Raw genomic sequence first — 23,565 nt, 5'->3', positions numbered from 1 at the left:
AGGCTTTCAGGAGCTCCACGTCAGGAACCCGGGGCAGGAAAGAAAATTTTTTTTTTCTATGATCTCACGCGTGCATAGCTCTGATTGCACAAATTGAACACATGTGCAACCAGAAACGCGATCTGGAAAGATCATTACCAGCCCCCCAGAGCCCCGCGGTGTCCCCCTTTCAGTCATGGCCCCGCTCTGTGACTTCGAGCGGAATAGGTTAGTGTTGCCCTGTTTTGTCCTCGAGTAAATGGAACACCCTGTTCGTGCTCTGGCTTCTCGTGTTCTTCGCCCAGGGTGAGAGTCCCCCAGATTTGCACAGTGTCCCACCATGTGAGGACACCCTGAATGTGTATCCACCGTGCTGCCAAGGGCAGTTGCCACCACGGACATTGAACATATATTTTGGTGAGAATGGGGGTGCATTTCTGTCAGGTTTACCCCTTGGTCTGGCATTCCCGGCTCGTGTGTCCAGATTTAGCAGCTGCTGCCAAACAGCACCCCCAGCAGTGTGGGAGAGCTCCAGGGGCTTTTCCTAACCACAGTCATTTAAACATTATCTCCTCTAACCAAAGTCCTTAGATCAACTAACATCTCTTGAGAGCCTACTATGTACCTAGTGCTCGTCAAAGTGGTGGAAACACAGCACTGAGCAAGACCACCAACAGTCCTACGTCTCTCTGCCCGGGGTCTCAAGAGTCCTGTGGCGCCTGGTCCGCACAGCGTGTCGGGCAGGTGCCCAGGACAAAAGGGAGCCGGGGAGATGTGGCTGGAGTGATCTCCCCAGGGCCTCTCGGGCTGGAATCCTGCCTCCCCTTCTCCTTCCACCCACGAGTTCTACCTAAGTCCCCCGCAGGGCAGGGCAGGGCAGAGCAAGCTACACAACACAAGGATGGAGAAGCTGGTAGACAGACTCCAGGGAGTTTGAACTTTCTTATCTTGTGCTCCTCAGGACACACCCCCAGGGCACATAACCTCAAGAGCATTGCATTCTGCAACCTGACTCTGACCCTGACTTGTGAGTGACTTCAGGGAAGTTGTTTGACTTCTCCAAACCTCAGTTTGCTCATCTAGAAAATGGGGATAATGGCAGGACCTTCTCCTCAGGCCATTATGAGGCTTAACTGAAGTCGTGGGTGTAGAGCATGTCATACAAGGCCTGGCGCATAAACTATTATGAGTATATTATTACGTAGTAATGAGTCAGGTGCATTTTTTTTTTCCTCCTGGAGACTCCATTTGATTCAGTAATATTTCATTTGAAATTACTTTTATATTAAAACGAACACAAGTATATGAAAATGGACACTAGATGGTGTGGCAAGTGGATCCAGAGTCTGTTCTGCCCTGACGTTAGGGAAAAGTCGGGAGGCTGAGGCTTCAGACTGGGGTCCCCAAGGGCAGCCAAGCCACCAAGCCACCGGCTTCTCCAGAAAACCTGCCCTGGACATCCTCCTTCATTGCGAGGGAGCCTGTGTGCCTCTCACTGGTGTGTTCCTGTTCTCCCAGCACGAGCCGCGGGCATCTGACACTTGGCCCACAGAATCCTGTGGCCATGTCGAGAAGACAGAAGCAACGTGGCTCGGGCGCCTGGGTGGCTCAGTCGTTAAGCGTCTGCCTTCGGCTCGGCTCATGATCCCAGGGTCCTGGGATCGAGCCCCGCATCGGGCTCCCTGCTCCGTGGGAAGCCTGCTTCTCCCTCTCCCACTCCCCCTGCTCGTGTTCCCTCTCTCGCTGTGTCTCTTTCTGTCAAGTAAATAAACAAAATCTTAAAAAGAAAAAAAGAAGCAACGTGGCTTGAAGAATCGAGGAAGGTTCCCGATGACGGTCATCCTCACAGCCTCTTTGACATCTGACATCTTTAATATTCCAAGGAGGTGGGCAATTCCAACCATTCCAGCTCCCGGCGTCCTTGTGACCTTGTGAGAGCATCATCTGTGTTCCCTTAGCATCACTCACCCGCCCCCCCTCGCCCCCATGCATTGGATAAGCCAGGCAGGGAGAAGGAGCCTCTGTGGCCAGGGTCTGGTGGGGCCCCAGACGGTGGAGTGGGGAGAAGTCCAGAGTTTAAAAACCTGCCAGGCCCTCCCCGCCCGCCCCTCAGTGGAGGAGGTGAGTCAGGCAGGGGTGTCCTGACTCCTGGGAGACAGTCCAAACTGCTGGGGGCTTTCTGGCATGGGAGGGGCTGTTTTGGAGGTTTGTAGGGGGGATTCCTGCCCCCCCTCCCTTTCCCAGTACCCCCACCCCCAGAAATGCAGGGGCCTGGGAAGGTGACACAGCCCTGGCCAGCAGAGCCCATTGCCAGGGAGGGCTGGCCCTCTAGGAGCTCTCAGGGACTGGGATCAGTGTGAGTCACCCTGTCCCACATCTACACCTTGGGACCCTATAGGCAGCTCACACTGTGTCCCAGATCGGGCTTTTCCCCCTTCCCTTTTCTGCCCGGCTTGCACATCCACACCCCCTCTGTCTTCCTGACTCACTCAATCTGCCCACTTTTGGGGCCACACCCGGAGGCCTCCCTGTTCCTGTCGTCAGTCATGGTCCATCCTCAGGGTGTCCTTAAAATTGAAAATCAGACCACATCACTTCCTGGTTTAACTTCATCCCGCCTCATGGAGGGGCAGCACACGGGAACCCCTTCCGTGCCTTCGGGGGCCCCCAGGATCTAGCCCCTGCTTTCTCTCCTGTTCCCCCAGCCTTCTTCTTTCATACATCAGCCTTCTGGCTCTTGAACCAACTGAGCCACCCGGGCGCCCCGAGACAGGGTCTTTAAAGAGGTAATTAAGGGCACCCCGGTGGCTCAGTCGTTAAGTGCCTTCGGCTCAGGTCATGATCCCAGGGTCCTGAGATCGAGTGACATTAGGGTGCACGTGCCAAGGGGCTGGGGTCCCGGACAAGCTGTCCAGGAGAGTGCATCGGCCGTGCCAACTACACCCACAGTACAGCCCACCCGGACTGCACACTCGTCAAGCAAACAGACGGGGCAGAAGCACCAGCCCGGGAGGCCACAAAGGTGGTGCCCCCATCATCACCGCCCCCCCCCCACTGCCCCTAAGAGGAGGCAGTAACAACGGGGAGAGGTGGACTGAAGGTAGGTCTCAGAGGAAGACCATGACTGACGACAGGAACAGGGAGGCCTCCGGGTGTGGCCCAAAAAGTGGGTAGATTGAGTGAGTAAGGAAGACAGAGGGGGTGTGGATTTGCAAGCAGGGTAGAAAAGGGAAGGGGAAAAAGCCCGATCTGGGACACAGTGTGAGCTGCCTACCGGGCCCCGGGGTGTAGATGTGGGGGCAGGGTGAATCACACTGACAACCCTGAGATCATGACCTGAGCTGAAACCAAGAGTTGGATGCTCGGCCAACTGAGCCACCCAGGTGCCCCTCAAGGTGAATTTTTTTTTTTTTTTAAGATTTTATTTATTTATTTGAGAGAGAGCACAAGCAGGGGGAGCAGCAGGGAGAGGGAGAAGCAGGCTCCCCACTGAGCAGGGAGCCCGATGTGGGGCTTGAGCCCAGAACCTGAGATCATGACCTGAGCTGAAAGCAGATGCTTAACCGACTGAACCACCCAAGTGCCCCTTCAGAAACATTTTAAATTACACACTCAATGTATTTTATTTTAGGTATTTAAAAGTGCCTGACCTGGCAAGCAAAACCTAAGCCAATAAGTTAAATTATTAAATATTCATAATGAGTCTCCAGGTCTCTTAATTCCAAAACCATCAAATTATTTTACACCTTCCAACAGAAACCACAAGTCTAAAACTCAAGTATTTGATTTTAGATTTTATCTTGATATCACAAGGCTCACTTCAAATTCTTTAGTATACCAAATTTCCTTACACATTCTAATACCAAATGCAGATTGCTCTCACATTTAACATTAATACCATGTGTTTGGTTTACTCTGTCATTTATACATTTAGCTTCAAACCTTCCTGGGTTTCGAATATATTTCCCCAGAGGAAAAGCCTCACCGTGCCGTGTCACCCGGGGTTGAGGCTTCTTACTGGTCCGAGCTCTGAGACTGGGATAAGGGACCTGGAGCCACAGTGAGAAGTCCTGAGCCCTTGCTCTAGTTGCTAAAGATGGGATTAAAGTCACAGCTCCCATTCCCTGGATTTCATGTAATCCATCCCACATTTTATTTGGTCAGATTGGAATAGATGGAATTACACACAACCGCTAGGGTTGAGAAGACCTTCCTTCACAGACTGCTGGGGCCAAGACAGGATCCTTTACCATTCCTTCTGCCTGAGCAGGATCCAGCCCTACCAGGCACCTGCTCGGTGCTTGACTGACTCGGCCATCACTGACCCCATGTTCCTCGGGACGACTTGCATTTTCAGGGACAGACCCTTGAATTTCACGAGTTTGTGTTATAAGAAGAAAAGCCAACCCGTAGGCAGAGAGAAAGAGTTGCATAAGATTTTATTTGAGAATAATGAAAAAGGCTCCTATGGAGATGTTCTGTATGTCTTGTTTTTGGATTCTTTGCTCACTTTCTATGGCATTTCCTAACACGGTAGCGGTAGGAGATAAATGTTCTGACACGGACAGGTCTGGAAGTGGTTTATTCCACTCTCTTACGCCGATGATCGTTTGACTCTACCGTTCTTGGATGAAGGAAATTTCCCCTGGAAGTTGGAGCGTGTGCATCACCCTGGCGTCCCCCCAGTGTTGAATGTTAACAGCTGATGAGTGGGATCCATGCTCATTCTTGTTTCTTTGTAGGTGATTTTTCTCCCTCTCTAGTAGCTTCCAGAACCTTCTCTCCTTCCCTGGTACTCTGAAATTTCATGATGGTGCGTGCTGGGTCATTCTTCAGTGGAAAGCTGAGCAGTTCGCAGGTCATCTGAATTTGGAGCCTCAACGTTTTAATTCTAACGAACTTTCTTGAATTATTTCTTTGACAACTTTCTCACTTTGACCTCCTGCTTTTCCTACTAGAACTCCTACGAGGGGGATGTTGGTTCTCCACACTGATCTTTTATGTTACCTGTGGAGGTTCTACGGGGCGAATAAAAGAAGAGCCTGTTCTCCTCTGAAGTTTGAAACCAGTTGAGAATGAGGACACAGTAGACAGATACGTGAATACGGAGATGTTAGCTTTATTGCTGATAGGCAGTGAAAGGTGGATTTGGCTTAAAACCTTAAATCAAAACCAACAAAACAACAAAACAAAATAAACCTTAAATCAAAAGGACTTGTTGAGATTTCATCCAAGAATTAGGCAGAACTATCTGCCCTGTGGCAGGCAGGGCTGGCCAGGTGGCCTTCCCCACAGAGGGCGGATTACAAGGTGGGCGGAAGGCAGCTGGGCAAGGCAGGCTTTCTCCCCTGGGCAGGAGTGAGGGGCTGGGGGGCTGGGGGCTGGGGGGAGGCCCAGAGACTTTCCCTGATGAGAAATATATGCGGAAACATGAGGCCAGGGAAAAAAGTCCCCCAATTTAGCTGATTTCTCATTAACATAATTTTTCTTTTTATCTCTGTTCCTCTCTCTCCCTCTCTCTCTTCCCTGGAATTTATCTTCCAGACCTCCTACTAATTTTTTGACTTCAGCAATATTATTATCATTTCTTTTTATTTTCAAAAGATCTGTCTTGCTTTCTGAACAAGTACCTAGAATAGAATATACTGGAAATTCTGGTTAATCCACAACGTGAATTCAGGAGACCCAAGAGGAAAATAGATGACGGATATGAGAAAGCTCACACAAGGGGAAACCCAAATGGTTCACACATAGACGAGGAAGTGTCCAAGCCCACTCTTAACTAGAAATGTGGAATGAGAGAGTAGGAAGATGGCAGCAGATTGGCAGCAATTGGGAAGTTGAATAATATCGAGCTGGGAAGGGTGGACTGGAAGGGAGGGGACCTTCATGGGCTGGTGGTGGGGGTGTCACCCAGCACAGTCATTCCGGAAAATGGGCACCCTGACAAGACTTTGGTGAAATCGAGCACCAGAATGCTTTGTTGATCTCATAATTTGACCCTGGGTGTACTTTGCAGGGAAGGTGTCCCCTCTAGATCCACTCAGGAACATGACAAACCCTTAATAACAAAGAGAAGACAGAAAGATAATTTCTGGGTTATTAATATTCTCATAGAAGGAGCAGGGATGGAAGATGTTGTGGGAGGTTGTGCAAGGGAGGCAGAGGACCAGCCAAGCAAAGAAATAAAGGGAGCAAAGACTACTAAAAAAAAAATATTGTGGATATGATCTCATCAGTGCAAGAATGTGCGTATGCTTGGAATGAAGTGCGAGAATTTTCTGTGACCCAGCGATTTTATTCTTGGATGTGGTTCCAGGAGAACTTCTCGCGTACGTCCTCATGGGAACATGATGAGAACACTGACCGCGGTGTTAATCGTGGTAGTTGGGGATTGGCGACATCTTAGGGTTCATGACTGGAGGACTGGGTAAATAAACCATGATTGATCCACACCAGTGAATACCGTGCACGGGCTCATAGCAACAAGCCAGATGTAGAAATAGCAACATGGACAGATCTTAAACATTTGTTGTTGGGTGAAGAAGGTCAGGAACAAAAGATTTATGAAAGTTCCATTTCTGTATATAGCAGAGAGGGCACACAAAACCCACTGCATATTTTATAAAGATTCCTATTGAGGCATAGCTACTCTTTGCATTACCTATGGATCCATTAACATACCAACCCCAAATTCAGTGGCTTAAAACAGAGGACTACTCATTATTTCTTAAGATTCTCTGGGGCCAGAAATTTGGGCAGGGAGAGGCCAGGTGGCCCATGTTGTATTGGCTAGGGTTACACGCTTGGGGGCATTCAGCTGTTGGCTGGGCTGGGCTGGGAGCTCCCAGAAGGCTTTGTTCACACGTCCTCGGGCCTCAGCACTCCTCTGTGTAGCCTCTCTCTGTCTCTCAATCTCCATATTGTGTCTTACTTCCCCACCCCCAGCCCAGCCCAGGCCTCTCTCTCTCTAGCAGGATAGCTGGACTTCCTTAAAGCGTGGTCGTTTGTGTCCGAGCCTGAAAACTGAACCTTCCAGGTCTCTGAAGGCTGAGCCCAGAACTGGCAGAATGTCCCTTCTAGCACTTTCTACTGGCCATGGCAAGTTGCGAAGTTTGCTCAGATTCAAGGGGAGGGAAACAGACTCTAGCTCTGGATGGATGGTGTGACTTGCATGTACAGCAAAGAAAGAAGCTGATGGCCACCATCTTTGGAGACCGTCACATACAGCAAGCACGCCATTTTGGCTGCCTGTGGAGAGTAGAGTTGGTTTGGGGGAATCGGATGGAGGAGGGAAAGTAGGAGGGGAGACTGGGGAAGATGGTGTATCACGAACTCAGGACTACAACTAAGCTAATTTTCTGTGCTTGAGGTACAAAAAAATAAAATAAAAATAAAAATCCCAAACCAAAATCAACCAAATAAAACAGGATTCCATAACCCAAATCAGAAAAACCCAACAAAAAAGTGACAAGACCATATGAAACCTTCAGAAGGTGTACATCAACTTTTGGCAAATTAAGATGCTGACTTTCAAACAGGGAGAAAGAGAAGGAGGCAGAGCATGTCTCTCGTGTTCCCTGCACTCTCTCCCCAGGAGGCGGTATGGGGGTTGAGCCCCAAAACTTGGAATCAGTTTCGTTGAGGTGCGTTGCCAGCGAGAACCCCTCCCCCCGCCCCGCCCCATCCCCAGATGGCAGTCAGTCAACCTTGGCCTGCAGTAGGTAATCCACTTGGTAAGCTCTTACCCAAATCTTGGAACCAAAACCACATCCCCCCCAAGACTCGTGTCTCCCAGCAGTGTTTTCCGGACTTTGAGTAGCGGCCCACTAGTGGATTGGGAAACTCGCTTCAGTTGGTCACGAACTAAGACGCAAGGAGCAAGGTCACATTGTTCGACGAAACTTTCATGTCAATAATGCGAGAATCCATTCCTTCACTTACTCATTCATTCAGTAAGTACTAGTTGAGCACTTACTATGTGCCAGGCGCCAGGGATTCAGAAGAAAGTAAAACACACAAATGTGTGTGTGCGTGTGTCCCTCACGGAGGGATATCGTGTGTGTCAGAAAGTTGCTGCCCGAACACTCAGGCCTCTCCTTCCCTCTTCAGCATGAAGGCTTTTAGTGGAAGAGGAGAAACTCTGCCCTTGGCCGGCGGCCCGTTTGGCGGGGGTCAGAAGGTTTGCGTTGCCAGGGCCATGCAAGGGGCTTGGTGAGGTCGGATCCCTCTGCCCAGGGAGGGCTGCCTCCTGCCTCCGCCCCCTTGTGCCCCTGGTCCTCGAGGGGCTTTATTCCCTGGACAGCGACGCCCCCCAGCCCAGAGCCGGGGAGCCTGGCTGCTGAGCGCGCGCACGTTGGGCAAGAGCAGAGAACCGGCCCCTCTGATCCCTGCCGGGGATATTTGGAGACACCAGCAATTCTGGGAAATCCGGGGGCAGGGAGGGAAAGGGGGGAGGGGCAGAGGGGACCCGGTGAACTGCGCCCCAGCCCCTCCTGGCCTGGACCCCTCCAAACTGTGTGGTGAGGAGTGAGGTGGCCGGCATGGGGGGGTGAAGGGGGAGAGGCCAGGAGACTCCTTTCTCTGGGAAGAACGGAGACAGTTGTGTCCCCCCCCCCCCCCCCCCACGCTTTGCCTGAGTTCCAACCCTGTTTCTGCTTCTATTTACTGTCCAAAGTCCCGGGGGCAGGAGATGCCAGGTTAGAACCACTTGGACCCTGGGACACAGGGGCTCAGGGGCCTCGCCTGGACCAGCCCCTCCTGGTTACACCTGCTCCACTTCTCGCTGTAGCCCCTCCTTGCCCTGGGGCCTGGGCCGCCCGAGCCACCGGGGAGTCGGCCCTCCATACCTTTCACAGGTAACCGAGGTGGGGGAAGCAGGTGGGACTGGGGGTATTCGGTATTGAGGAGACCCTTGTTCAGGGACAGTGGGGGCCAGATGGACGGGGGCTGGTTTGGTCCATGAGAGTGTGGAAGGAGGGCTCCTGGCCACGCCAAGGCCCGAGCAATGTCCTGAGAAGGGACAGGACCCAGCTGTATTTCCACCCCACACTCACCTCCAACCTTAGACCCAACCCAACCTGCTCCCACCCTACGTCCAACCCCATCTTCGGCCTCTGCCCAAAGTAGCATCTTAGCACAAGCCTGAGCCCCGAGCTCAGCCCCAGCCCTAAGGGGAGCCTCAGCCCAACCCAGCTCCAGCCCTGTACCCGGCATGGCCAAGGACTTTCAAGACATCCAGCAGCTGGACTCCGAGGACAATGAGCACCAGCCGGGTGGAGGTGAGGGCCCGGGCCCTCGTGGGCACAACCCCAGGAGAGGAGACAGGCTCTGCGTAGGTGAGTGTCTGGTTTCTGGGGCTTCACTCCCCCTCCGTCTAGCTGCTGGTGGCTCTCTGTCTCGCTGAGGTCACATTCACCCGAGACCAGGGACAGGGCTTCTCTGGGTATAGGATGCCCGTCTCCTCTGCTTGCCCCCTGACCCCACCTTGCTCTCTACCCGCCCCTCCCCCCGGGGACCCCAGGGAAGGGTGTCTGCCCTGAGGGCGAGGGAATAACTCGAAGCTGGAGATGACTTTGTCCCCCTTCCTCCCAACCTGAGCAGGGTGCACATGCGCGTGTGGGCCGTGTGTGCATGTCTGTGTGTGCAGGGAAAGCACATGCAGCAGGAGGGTGTGTATGTGGGAGGTTTGGGGGATGGCGGATGGGCACAGAGAGATCCCGGGAGACCCCCACGCCCCTAAGGGCCCTGCCTAGATCTTTCTCTAGCAACTCCTGAAGGAAGACTCAAGTGCCTGGGAACTGTTTTCAGGCGAGAGAGATCTGAGCTGAAGGGCAGGAGCCAGGAGGCGGGGAGGGGGTCTGGTGATGGAGTGAGGCTCCATGGAGACAGGAGCTCAGGGAGGGGATTTGTTAGCCTGGGCTGGGAGGGGGGCCCTCATTCCCGAGGCTGGCAAGACAGCGGGAGAGTGGGAGCCTATCAGGGCAAGGGCAGCAGGAGGGACACTCACCAAGTGGTCCCCACCCACGGCTTCTCCCTTCCCGGTTGGTCGGGGCGACATGAATCACACCCTGTGCGTCCTCAGTGCCCAGGTGATGCCTGGTATGTAGCGAACACTAGGGATGATTTCGGATATTGTCGGATCCTCCGAGGGCAAGAGGATTCAGTTTAAGCAGGAGGCTTGGACAGAGTCGAGAGGTTTTGGACTTCACAGAGGAGGGAGCTCACCCCAAAAGACCTGATGGACAGCACCTGCTTTTCCAGGACAGGCTTCCGCTCTTCCCAGCACTCTAGAAGCCTACAGTTTTCCACCAGTTTGGCAATGTTTCAACCACTGTTTCCTCAAAACCCCTTTTTCTGCCCCCCCCCGCCCCCTGCTCCTTTCTCCTTCAAGGACTGTAATTATGCATGTATTCATGGCCCCACAGTTCACTGATGCTCTCCCTGTTGTTGTTGTTTTTTTTTAATTCTTTTCTCTTTCAGTGTTTCTTTTTATATAGTTATTATTGCTGTGTCTCCAAGTTCACTAATCTTTATTGAGGGCTCATCTTCCGCTAATTCTACCCAGTGTATTTTCCATTTCAAACATTGTAGTTTCATGCCTAGGGGTTCAACCTGGAACTTTCAAGTAACTTCCTTGACTTGTACTTATGTTTTTGAACAGAAGACAGTTACAATATATGTTGTAATGTCCTGTGTCTGCTAAATCTAACCCCTGTGTCCGTTCTGGGTCAGTTTTGATACATTTATTATTATTATTTTTAAAGATTTTATTTATTTATTTGACAGAGAGAGAGAGACAGTGAGAGAGGCAACACAAACAGGGGGAGTGGGAGAGGGAGAAGCAGGCTTCCCACTGAGCAGGGAGCCTGATGCGGGGCTTGATCCCAGGACCCTGGGATTGTGACCCGAGCCGAAGGCAGACACTTAATGACTTAGCCACCCAGGCACCCCAGTTTTGATACATTTATTAACCTCCTCATTACGAGTTGTGTTTTCCTGTCTCTCTGTATGCCTGGTAATCTTCGATTGTGGGCTAGACATTGTGAATTTTACCATGTCGTGTGCGGGATATATTTGTATTCCTCTAAATATTCTTGAGCTTTGCTCTGGGGTGTGGTTAAGCAATGTGGAGTCAATTTGATCCTTTTGGGTTTTGCTTTTATGACTTTTTTTTTCTTAGAAAATCTGTTTTTTTTTAAAAGTTTATTTAACTTTTTTAGTAATCTCTACACCCACCTTGGGGCTTGAACTCATCACCCTGAGATCAAGAGTTGCATGCCCTTCCGACTGAGCCAGCCAGGCACCCCTGCTTTTATGATGGTTAGGCAGGTCTGGAGCACCCCCGAAGCACCATTCCTGGACCTGTATGAGTGCGAGGCACTGTTCTCCAGCCCTTTCGGGTTGGTTTTGTCCTGGCCTGGGGTAGTTTTCCTGACATGCACATGTTGATCAGTGCTCAGCAGGTTGCTTGGGGGACGCCTCTGCAGACCTCCGGGATTCTGTGGGCAGCTCTCTCCTCTCTGATACCTTGTTCTGTGACCTCTGCCACCTTGGTCATCCCCAACACCTCGGGGAGTCTTCTGGGCTCTGCTTGGATTTCCCTCCCTGCCACCCAGCTGAAACTTTCCCCTAGCAGCAGCTGGGGAACCACTGGGCTCATCTTGTTCCTGTCTCTCAGGGATCCTTGCCCTTTGTTGCCTGAGGTTCAGGTGTCTTGAAAAGGGTGGCTTCTCATAGTTGTCTGTTTTTTTTGGTCTTGGTTGTTTCTGGCGGGGAGGGGGAATCTAGCCCCCATCTTTCCATGTCTGGCAGACCCTTTTACCTTCAAACTTGCCTGGGCAGTGCTTTTTATGTTTTACCTCATTTTGTTCTCAGAACAGTCCAATTAGGTCGTTGCTCTTCTTACCCCCATTTTTAAAAATTGTGATAAGAATACTCAGTATGAGTTCTGCGCCATAGCACACGTCAGTGCAGGTGTAAGGATGTACCGCAGATGTCTGGAACTTACTCGTCTTGCATAACCAAAACTTTACACCCATTGAACAGCAACTATTGTTTCCCCAGACCCTGGCAACCAGCCTGCTACTCTTGATGTCTGTGAGTCTGGCTATTTTAGATACTAGAAGTGGACATGAGAAAATTTGAGCCATCAAGCGGTCAAGTGACTCAGAGCTAGCTGGTGACGCAGCTGGACTCAGCCACAGGTGGTCCGACTTCAGAGTGGAGGTGTGGGCACAGATCGCCGAGCTAGCCCAGAACTGGGGTTTCTGGATCATAGGTCAGGTTGGGAAGCAGGACAGGGGCAGTGGACAGGGTTGGAGAGAACAGTTGGACTCAGCCACAGGGTCCTGGCTGGGTGGGGAAGACCGTGGTCAGGGAGGGCTTCTGGATGGAGAGATGCCCAGGGGATGGGGGGTGTGTGAGAGGAAGGGTGTGCGGAGGGGAGGCTGTGCTCAGAGAGGGGGAGCAGGCAGTGGAGGTCAGAGACATGGCCTCTCTGAGTCAACATGGGGTCCTGAGTGTGTCTGAAGGGGGGGGAAGGTGACAGTCATTGGTGTGAGGATTTCAAGAGCTCTGGGTGGTCACTCACAGGGAGTGTCCACTTCAGGATGGCGGCAGGAGGTGAACTTGGGAGGAAGACTCTGGGCCCCTGCCTGACCACCCAAGGAGGCAGAAGTGCCTGGTGTCGTGGCAGTGAGCAGACAGGAAGGTGGGCTCTGAGCCAAAGAGGAAGCATCTTGTTTGCAAGTGGATGGTGCAAAAGCAGGGGCTGTGTTTGTGAGTGTGTGAGATCATGTGTGTCTGTGTGTACACGTGTGAGGAGACATGTGAACGTGTGCCTCAGTGAGTGTGTGCACAGCTCTGAGCGGGACAGTGAAATGAGAGGAGTGTGCACACATGGGGGGGTCGGGGTTCAGTCTGGCCAAGGGCAGGGAGAGGTTTCTGTGAGGTTCTGCTGAAGCTAGAAGGGAGAGTTGGTGATGGAACAAGGGGTTCTGGGGGCCCCAGGGTAGAGGGAAATGCCAGAGGAGAAGGATGGGGGCTGGGAAGGCAGACCCCAGGGAGCCGTCTGCAGTGGAATGACCGGCAAGTAAGGAATGAGGGGTCTGTTGTTGCAGTTTGGGACTTGTCTGAGGGGCCTGGGCATGGACCGTGAGAAGAACACAGGGCCTGGACCCGGGTCCTCCTGGTCGGAAAGCGGGGCTTTGCACACAGATGATGTGAACTATCGTGGGCCCTGTGCTTTGTATTGTGCGCACCTGTGTTGGTGTGTGTGCATGTCTGCCTGTGTTCATGGGGCAGCGAGTGTGCAAATGCACGTGTGTGCAGTGCCTGGCCCCTGGGGTCAAAGCCCAGTGACTCCCTGCACAACCAGCTCCCCGTCTACTTCCCTCCCACCCACCCAGGCATGTGCCTCCTGAGACTTCTGTTCCCCCCGGGGGCTCCCACATGTCCACTCTCTGGGTCCCACCTGCCCAGGTCCCTCCTTCTGACACCCCTTCTTCTCCCGCAGGGACCCCCACGCAGCCGCCCCTTCGGCTGCAGCGCTTCTGCTCCACCTTGCGCCTCAGTCTGCTTGTCCTGGGCTTCAACGTCCTGCTGCTGGCGGCCATCTGCGTGATTGGGTCCCAAAGTGAGGGTCGCAGGGACCAGTGGGGAGGGGGGCGCCGAGCCGGGGGCCACGAGAGCTTGGGGAGCGCAGCGAGGGGGCAGTAAGGAGCAGCGCTGGGACAGCTGTGGGGCGGTGATGGGGGGGGGACGCGGACAGGCTGGGGCTGTGGGCCAGACGCAGCCCTCCCCACTCTGTCCCCACTCTGTCTCCTGGCAAGGAGCACAGCTGCAAGAGGAACTGCGGATCCTAAAGGAAAACTTCAGCCACTTCTCCAACGGCGTCCTGTCGGAGATCCGCACTCTTGGCTCGCATGGTGCGTGGGCGCTTCCGTGCGGCAGGGGCTGCGGCTTATCCGCGCGCTGGGTTTGCCGCGCTCTGTGCTGGGCGCCCGGTGCCCCGTCTGCAGGAGGGGCGTGTTTGGGGTGCTGGGGGTAGGACACCCAGCCAGAGAAGCTGGGCAAGGCGTCCAGGGACGCTGATCCCTGGGCCTCGGGAGCCTGAAGGATGAACAGGCAGGTGAAGACGATGGGGGTTCGTGCCAGGTAGAGGGAACAGAATCTGCAAAGCCAGGAGGTGAGGAAGACTGCCGTCCATTCCCGTGTGACCCTTTGCAGTGTGGCAGGGGCGACGTGGTGAGGGCTGGACAGAGAGGCGGGTAGGGGCCGGTCCCGCTGGCAGGCACCTCGTGCTAATGAGGTGAGGCCCTGTTCTGAGAACATGGGGACCTGCTGAGGGGGTTGAAGCCGGAGAGCGGCGGGAGCAGGTGTGTGCCTTAGCAAGCCACTGTGGGGACCGGGTGGAGTCAGGGAGGCTCGGGTGGGCGCGGATGGAGGGCCGTCAAGGAGGCAGAAGGGAGGGAGAATGGTTGAGCCTTCCTCCTTCTCAGGGAGCAGTGCCAGTCACCAGCTGACCTCTCTGGAAGCCAAGCTGGAGAAACAGCAGAGGGATCTGAAAGCAGGTCAGAGCCCCCCCCCCCCTCCACCCCGCTTGAGTGTGTGCGTGTTGCGTGTCCTCAGCCCCGAGGCTGGCGCGCCGTGGGGGGGTCCCGGCGGGTGGGCACCCGCACTGCCCACATCCCGCCCCCCATGCCATGCCCTAGATCACGCCGCCTTGCTCCTGCATCTGAAGCACTTCCCCATGGACCTGCGCATCCTGACTTGTCAGATGGCCTTCTTCCAGAGCAACGGTAGGGACCGAGGGGGCCTCCCGCCCAGTGCGCCTGCGCCCGCAGCCGGGCCCTCACCTCCCCCTGCCGCCGCAGGTACACAGTGCTGCCCCCCTAACTGGCTGGAGTACGAGGGCAGCTGCTACTGGTTCTCCCGCTCCGGGAAGACCTGGGAGGAGGCGGACGGGTACTGCCAGCTGGAGAGCGCCCACCTGGTGGTCATCAACTCCAGAGAAGAGCAGGTGAGACTGCACCTTCCCGGGGTGCAGCTGGGAAGCTGGGTCAGGCTGCTTTATTACTAGTTTTTAACCAAAGGAAGAGTCCAGAGGCGGAGGTCTGGGAGAGCCCTGGGAAGTTCATGGTGAAGCAGTCACTGATTTTAAGAGGTGGGACATTATTGGAGCCAGGAGCCAGGTGAGCAGGTGATGAGCGGCAGGTGGGGAGACAGAATTCCAGACGGAATGAGCTGAAGGGCCACAGGCTTGGGTGGAGAGCACAGTGCCGTCGCTCAGTGCCTTCTTGCTGCACGTGGGTGTGTGGTCACTGGGCGAAAGGGACAGAGTGGGTCGGATTCCCAGGGACACAGCTGCCATGGGTTACTGGGTCCCTCCAAAGAGTTCCTGGTCTCCCCTGCCCACCGCCACCACAGGCCACAACCCGGAATACCAGAGTTCGCAGGGGACAGCCAAGCCATTAGGATAGGTGGGGACATTTTTTCAAAAAGGAGGATGTGACTGGTAACAGTCACTGAGTCTTTGCTCGGTGCTAAACACTTTCGTATATTCACCTGTAATCCCCATGACCCCACGGGCAGGCACCCTTATCTCCTTCGAGGGAGGGAGAGATGAGGGGACTAAGAAAACGGGGTGTGTGTGTGTGTGTGTGTGTGTGTGTGTGTGTGTGAAGTAACTTGCCAGTGATGCAGGATGGAGCCAGAATTCAGATTCACTGACCTCCTTACCCAGTGTTTTCAACAGTACATGTTGCCAGAATACGTTTATCAAATATATATAGAATATATGTATTTATATATATCAAATACTAAGTAAATAGGTAAATACATATAAACATATACATTATAAATCTACAAATATATAAAGGAATTTCTCCTACAGATTGCGAATACGTGTTGTTTCCAATTTTTAAAAACTGAGTAAGAGTTTTCTCTTTTAATAGATGTGTATCTCATTTACATTTGGTTTTTAACAGACATGTTTAACCTCAAGCCTGTTTGTTTTTTTTTTTTTTTCTGTCGATATTCTTCTTTTGTCTTCTCCCCTACGGTATTCTGAACTAGATGTAGCTTCTTTTTGGTTATACTAGTGATTACTTTGATCATTTTAAATGATGGACTGAAATTTATCGGCTTCAAAAAAGTCAAAGAGTTCATATAACTTTCCATATGAAAGATGAGGAAACCAGTCTACTTACATTCTTCACATGCCTCCTCTTTTTGGTTTGTTTGTAAGTAGGCTCCATGCCCAGTATGGGGCTGGAACTCACAACCCCGAGATCAGGAGTTGCATGCTCTATCTACTGAGCCAGCCAGGCGCCCCACCTTGTTCTTTTTAAATTGAGATATACTTGACATATAACATGGTGTAAGTTTGAGGGATACAATGTGTTGGTTTGATACATGCACATGTTGCAATATAATTACTCCAGTAGCATCAGCTAACACCCTTAGGCCATCACAGATTTCTCACTTTTTTGTGCGGAGAGCAATGAAGAGCTAGTCTCTTAGCAACTTTTTTTTCTTGTGCGTTCTCTTTCTTTTTCTGGAGTGGGTCATCCAAACGTCCCTCTGTTGTCTGCCGCCCACAGCCCCCGTCTCATGCCTCTGTCTCCCCCCTTCCCTCTGCGCGGCGGTCCTGTCCTCAAGCCCATTGTTCATGCCCCAGACTTGGCTTTCTGCTAAGTTCCCGGGCTTTTTTGCATGGCTCAAATCTTTCTCTTGGGTGTCTTCCCTTCACTTACCATTGTGTTCTTTCTTCTTGGATGTCTTCTTTGGTATTTTATATCATTTGTCCCCTCTTTAATTTTGCATAAGTTCCATGATCATCCCCGTCCCCCACCGCCATTCTTTTTGAATGGGTGCAATTCTTTCTTGCCTGTTACTTACACAGGAACAGGGGAGATGAATTCATCTGGCACTATTGATTCCTCCCCTCAGTCTTCAACCCAGAGGGCTGGATATCGGCGATTTGTATTCCATTTGGTCATTCAGCTTCCGGTGGCAGTGGGAAGAGGGGGTGGGGACAGCAGGTGGCAGCAAACAGAATATCGGTCTGTAGCACTTTCCCTCCAGCTCTGTTGATGCCTCTGAATTTGTGGGGCAGGGCCCCCAGCCTCCTCAGGCACAGAATGCTGTCCTGTTGGCAGGATTCTAGAATTAATTCAAGGCTGCTCTCATACCTGTGCTCAAGTGAGGTGGTCTGCAATCGTTATGGGGTCTCTAGGAAGCGAATAGAATTAGGAAATTTCCCTCCAAACGGGGTTGTAGACCCTCCACATGCTGTCAAAGGGAAGGGCTAGGCGTGTATGTTAGTCAAGCTATCCCCATTTCCCCTATATTCTCCCACTGCTACCCTTCCAAAACATGGGGCTAAAGTCTCTTCTGTAAGAGGAAGCCATGTGGGGGTCTGTTGTCCTCGGGGGTGTGCATGAGTCCTCGGGAGCTGTCTCAGAGGCCACCTCCCCCCTACCCCTGCCCTCACACATTTCCCGCAGACTGTGGACCCCATGTAGCCAAGTCATAACGGGGCTCTGGGCAGTGGGTCCAAGCTTGGAAGGCCCAGAGGCGAGTGAAACCGAGATCCTTAGTGGGTGTTGGGGTCCGCGGGGGCAGCAGGGGCCAGAGTCAGGATTCCCAGAGTTCGAGGTCATGGGCAGAAGACACCAGAAGATGAGAGTCGGGGTAGTAGCTGTGAGCTGGGAATGAGGTGGGGTGCCGGGTCGGGGGGGAGTGGTCACAAACCCCGGCACTGGAATTCCTGGGTTCCACCAACTACCTCGAGTTCCTTAATCTTACCTGTGAAGTGTGAATCACCAGGGCGCCCAGTTTAGAGAGCTCTCGAAAGATCAAATAAGATAACCTTTGGAAAGCACTTAGCACGAGGTTTAGCCCTGCAAAGGTCCACTCAGCGATAACTCCAGTTCCAGAAGAAAAAGCAAGAATAGTTGTGTTGGGAGCGGACGCTTCAGCCTCGGGGCAGAGGCAGCTGGACAAAACGGAGGCAGCCGCAGCTGCCTGCACAGAGGTTCAAGGCACTAGAACCTTCCTTCCCATCTGTTTTCCAGAAGTTCATTGTCCAACACACAAACCCCTTCAATGCCTGGATAGGTCTCACTGACAGCGAGGGCACCTGGAAATGGGTGGATGGCACAGACTATCAGCAGAGCTACAAGTAAGTGGCCTCCCCTCTGCCCTGTTGGTGTGGTCTGGGGCAAGCCCCCTGGTCTTTCGCCCCATTATATTCCCACCCTTCCCCCGGGGACCAAACTCCCCAACCCTCTCCCTCCCGGGCTGCTGCATCCCCTCCCTGAACCCCTCCTCCTCGGCTGTGCTTTTCTGAGGGGGGTGGTGAGGGTTGCAGGGCTGGGGGTCAGAGCTTGAGCTCCATCTTACCTTCCTAGGAACTGGGCGGCCACTCAGCCAGATGACTGGCAGGGGCACGAGGTGGGTGGAGGTGAAGACTGCGTGGTAGTCCAGGCGAACGGACGCTGGAACGACAATTTCTGCAAGCAGGTGCAACGCTGGGTGTGCGAGATGAGGCTGAACATCACAGCTTAGGAGCCCGCCCCCAGCTCTCTGCAGGGGGGATTTTGAAGAAAGGAAAAATAGAGGGGAGGGATCGAGACAGGATGCAGGGGGTGCTGTGAGCATCACAGACCCCCGGAGACACTGAGGTCCCGCCTCCTTCCGCAAGTCACTGTCATGATTATAATTTTCAGCCTGGTCCATGGGGTAGGGAAAGAAGATGCAAGTACTTGAAGTTGCATGGACTGGTCATTTGGAACTGGGAGATGTGGGGAGCAAAGAACAGAGGGGTGTCTGGAAGAGACAGATTTAGTCCTAGACGGCTGCTCCTTGAGACCCCATCCCAAGGGACATCGGTCAGGGAGGGGAGGGGGATTTGGAGCAGAGATGCTCAGCTCGAGGCAGCAGGTGGGGGCCGGAGGGGCTGTGTGGGGAAGCAGCTCCCCCCAATCTGGGGGATCTCCCACAGAAGAGGTTTCGGGGAACAACAGGGCTCCTCCCAACCCCAGGAGCTGTGGTCTGGCTGACGGGGGCAGCAGAAAATGCTCGCTAAGGGAATGGGGGTCAGTAAGACGCTGTCCCCTATCTGCAGTGGGGCCACCTCTTCTGGACCCCTAAGAGACCTAGACCTTTCTCTAGCACAGGGTGTCACCAGCCGCTTCCTCGGGGGCTACAAGTCACCTTCCAAAATCATTCTGGAGCCAATACTAAGAGGTTCTTGAAGCAATTAGAGTTGTTGTTTTATTTTTACTGCAAAAGTAATATATACTACCAGGAAAAAATGCTTCTCTTCACACACACAGGGATGCTCCTCACGCCTCCCGCCTCTCCCAGAGTTAACTATTTTGTAGCCATTGGATTAGGGCTCTCCAAAGAACCAGCAGGATGTGTCTGTCTGTGTATGTGTGACTTATTAAAGAGATTTATTACAAGGAATGGGCTCAGGCGGTTATGGAGGGCGGCAAGTCCCAGGTTCTGCAGGTGCACGGGTGAGCTGGAGACCCCGGAGAGCCAGTGACGCCAGTTCCAGTCTGAGTCCAAAGCCTGAGACCCAGGAGAGCCGATGGTGTGGCTCCATGTGAAGGCAGCAAGCTCCAGACCCAGGGAGGGCGGATGTTTCCATCGCAGCCCAAGCCAGGAAGAAAGCCTGTGTCCCAGGGTCGAGGGGCCAGGCGGGAAGGACTCTGTCTTACTCCCGGGAGGGTCAGTCTTCTTGTTCCCATCAGGGCTTTAGCCAACGGAGCCGGCCAGCCCAGTCTGCTCTACCAGTTCCAATGCTCATCTCATCCCCAAACACGCCCCCGGACGCACTCAGAATCGTGTCTGACCAACTCCCGAGGTGCCCTGTGGTCCGATCCAGCTGACCCATAGAATCACCCATTCCACGTGTCCCATCAGGACGTTTCCTGCGTTCCTGCGTGGATGCAACAGAACATATCACTAGGTTGCATGCTCCTCCTACTTCCCCGGGTCTGTGGGTATTCGTCCAGCCTCTGCTGTTCCCAGACCAGTTTACGTCAGCAAACTTTGCAGCCGTAGAGAGTTCCAACGTATGGATGTGCCACACGTGACTCAGACGTGCCCCGGGTGGACAGCGAGCTGCTATTTTTGCCTGTTTTCACAGGTCCTATTTCAAGCGGTTGCTGCTTCTAGCCTCACACCGTGCTGAGACTCCCTAGCGTTCACTTGCAAAGTTCTCTAGGACGTCTCCTTCAAAAAGTGGTCGGACTGATCATTTGTGCAGTTTGAAGTCTTGTGGGGCCTGAGGCAGCCGCCCCTGCTGCTCAGAGAAACTCGCTTTTGGTGATTTGGTTGTGTCTCCCAGCGTTGACATCAGAATTTCTAAATAGTAGATGCAAACGGGTATTTCTTTATTGATCACTTGTGAGTATTACTTAGTAACTCTCTATCACTGTCGACGAGGCACAATCTTCTCATTCAGTCTGCAACAATTTTAATTTATTTTTTTATTTTTTAATTTTATTTATTTTTTAAAGATTTTATTTATTTATTTGAGAGAGAGAGAATGAGAGATAGAGAGCACGAGAGGGAAGAGGGTCAGAGGGAGAAGCAGACCCCATGCTGAGCAGGGAGCCCGATGTGGGACTCGATCCCAGGACTCCAGGATCATGACCTGAGCCGAAGGCAGTCGCTTAACCAACTGAGCCACCCAGGCGCCCAACAATTTTAATTTAAATCCTAAATCAGGATCCGTATCAGTTATGGCTGGGTCGACCCTGGTACCTGTAGAGCCCAGCAGTATGATCCGGTTTCTAGTTCCTTTCTTGCACAACTTCTGTTTCTTCTGAAGTTAATAATTGTTTCACTTAAAATTTTTTTTTCTTCGTATGCTTTGAACCTATTGCGAAGTCATCCTTGACTGTACAAAGCCTGGGTATAATTTTCTTTTTTAAAAATTTTTTTAAAATATTTTATTTATTTATTTAATTGACAAAGAGAGAGAGACACAGCGAGAGAGGGAACACAAGCAGGGGGAGTGGGAGAGGGAGAAGCAGGCTTCCCGCGGAGCAGGGAGCCCGATGCGGGGCTCGATCCCAAGACCCCGGGATCATGACCTGAGCCGAGGGCAGACGCTTAACGACTGAGCCACTCCAGCACCCCGATCCTGTGGGTTTTGACTCGTGTATAATGACATGTATCCACCAGTAGAGTATCATACGGAATAGTTTCACTCCCTAAAAAATCCCCCAAGTGTCGCCCACTCATCCCTCCTAAGCTCTGAAGCACTTGACGTCAGCATAAAGAGGAAGCTACAATGACCTTTCTCTCCTCTCTCTGGAAGGTCACCTGACATCTTCGTCACATGCAGAAACAAACAGTATTGCACCATAAAAAAGTGTAGGGAAAATGCATTTTTGAGGTATGCTGGACAATTGTTACAAACATTGTATCATTTTTCAGGATTTTGTGATGTGCATGGTAGCTTTCAGCTTCATAAAGTTGTAGGGGGGTCTAACAAGTAAATATTAACTGTGATGCTTTTGTATTCATAATGCTATTTTTTAAAGATTTATTCATTTATTTGAGAGAGAGAGACTGCAATGGGGAGGGGCAGAGGAAGAGGGAGAGAATCTTAAGCAGACTCCCCGCTGAGCACAGAGCAGGACACAGGGTTCAATCCCATGACCTTGAGATCATGACCTGAGTCAAAATCAAGAGTCAGATGCTCAACTGACTGTGTCACCCAGGTGCCCCCATAATGTTGGTTTTTCTCTAAGGAGGGCTCTTCAAAACTGTACGCTTCAGGCCCCATAAACACATTCACCCATGTGGCTCTAGGAATGAAGTGCAGTTCAGATCCTGGTTAGATGACCAGTCAGCGTGTGTAGAAAATTATACCCATGGGGCGCCTGGGTGGCTCAGTTGGTTAAGCGTCTGCCTTCGGCTCGGGTCATGATCCCGGGGTCCTGGGATCGAGCCCCGCATCGGGCTCCCTGCTCCACGGGAGGCCTGCTTCTCCCTCTCCCACTCCCCCTGCTGGTGTTCCCTCCCTCGCTGTGTCTCTCTCTGTCAAATAAATAAATAAAAATCTTAAAAAAAAAAAGAAAAGAAAGACAAGGTGGGAAAGAAAAAGAAGACAAAAATAAAATGAAAACGGCAATTCTTTTGAGTTATTAGAATGACTCACTTGCGGAGAGAGTAAACCCGAGCATGTTTCACGATAGTAAGCAGAACATTTATAGAGTCAAACGGTCTCTGAAAGATGAACAACTTAGCGGGAGCCAACCGCTTCCTAGAATAATAATAAGCAAAAATAAAAGTTGCTTGTACTGTGCTTTTAGAAGTAATTTTGCCACAGCAATCTATCAAAGGAAGACCTGAATACATGCCAAAAAGAGAGATTAAAAAAATACTTATGGGGCTCCTGGGTGGCTCAGTCAGTTAAGCATCAGCCTTCGGCTCAGGTCATGGTCCCAGGGTCCTGGGATCGAGCCCCATATCGGGCTCCCTGCTCCGCGGGAAGCCTGCTTCTCCCTCTCCCGCTCCCCCTGCTTGTGTTCCCTCTCTCGCTGTGTCTCTCTCTGTCAAATAAATTAAATCTTTTAAAAAAATAAAAATAAAATACGACTAAATTAAAATCGTGTATAAATAACAAAAAGAGAACCATGACATCTTAGCTGTTTGTAAATGAAGAGCCACTTTCCCATTATCACCATGATTCAAAGTGAAAGTTATCTAGAAAAGAAAGAAATACATCAAAACCTATGGGACACAGCAAAAACCGGGCTCAGAGGAAAATGTACAACTTCATTATTTAATTAAGGATTTTATTTATTTATTTGAGGGAGAGAGATTGAGCAAGCACGAGTCAGGGGCAGAAGCAGAGGGAGAGGGAGAAGCAGATTCCCTGCTCAGAAGGGAGCCCAATGTAGGACTCGATCCCAGGACCCTGAGATCGTGACCTGAGCTGAAGGCAGACGCTTCACCGACTGAGCCACCCAGGCGCCTCAGGTTTTGACTATTGCAAACAAAGCTGCTGTGAACATTCATGCACAGGTTTTTATGTGAACACAAATTTTCATTTTTCTGGGATAAATATGCAAGAGGACAATTGCTGGGTCATATAGTGGTTGCATGTTTAGTTCCAGAAGAAAGTGCCAAACCACTTTCCAGAGTGGTTACCCCATTTTCTATCGCAACCACCCCAGCACGTGAATGATCCCCTTTGTCTGTAGCCTCACCTGCATTTGACTGCTATCATTCATTTTTAAAATTTTAGCTATTCTGGTAAGTGTGTAGTTGTTTATTGCTGTGGTTTCAATTTGCATTTCCCTGATGGCTGATGGCATCATGCATCCCCTCCCGTGCTTACTTCCCATCTGCATATCCTCTTTGGGGGAAATGTCTCTTTGTGTTTTTTTGCCCATTTTCCTAATAAGATTCTTGGATTTCTCTACTGTCGGATTTTGAGAATTCTTTTTTTTTTTTAAATATCTCATTGTGTAATTATAGTTGAGTGAATTCATTTGAAAAGCTTAGAAAGTATTTTTGGGGTGTTTGACTAATTTCTTTCAATAACTATAT

General features: G+C 51.8%; 1 protein-coding gene across 5 annotated transcripts; it reads left to right on the top strand.

The window, feature by feature from the left end:
- The first annotated feature begins 8,679 nt into the window (after nt 1-8,679).
- On the top strand, nt 8,680-19,455 carry LOC112817154 (asialoglycoprotein receptor 2-like). 5 transcript variants are annotated; one of them, XM_025864147.2, is made up of 9 exons: nt 8,680-8,837; nt 9,109-9,317; nt 13,496-13,615; nt 13,812-13,907; nt 14,481-14,552; nt 14,694-14,780; nt 14,856-15,001; nt 18,060-18,166; nt 18,396-19,455. In XM_025864147.2, exons 2-9 carry the CDS (start codon nt 9,194-9,196, stop codon nt 18,550-18,552), a joined length of 909 nt encoding a protein of 302 aa, XP_025719932.2. In that variant the 5' UTR covers nt 8,680-8,837; nt 9,109-9,193; the 3' UTR covers nt 18,553-19,455. The 5 variants fall into 5 exon arrangements, with proteins under 5 accessions (XP_025719932.2, XP_073737704.1, XP_073737701.1 ...); XM_073881600.1 differs by having other exon boundaries at nt 8,686-8,837; nt 9,106-9,317; XM_073881602.1 differs by having other exon boundaries at nt 8,690-8,837; nt 9,175-9,317.
- The last annotated feature ends 4,110 nt before the right edge of the window (nt 19,456-23,565 follow it).

Source organism: Callorhinus ursinus, unplaced genomic scaffold (assembly GCF_003265705.2).
Source record: "Callorhinus ursinus isolate GAN/ISIS: 27379988/994484 unplaced genomic scaffold, GSC_fseal_2.0 scaffold43, whole genome shotgun sequence".
Taxonomy (NCBI): Eukaryota; Metazoa; Chordata; class Mammalia; order Carnivora; family Otariidae; genus Callorhinus; species Callorhinus ursinus.
The sequence above is the reverse complement of the archived record's forward strand: the minus strand, read 5'-3'. Positions and strand labels throughout refer to the sequence as shown.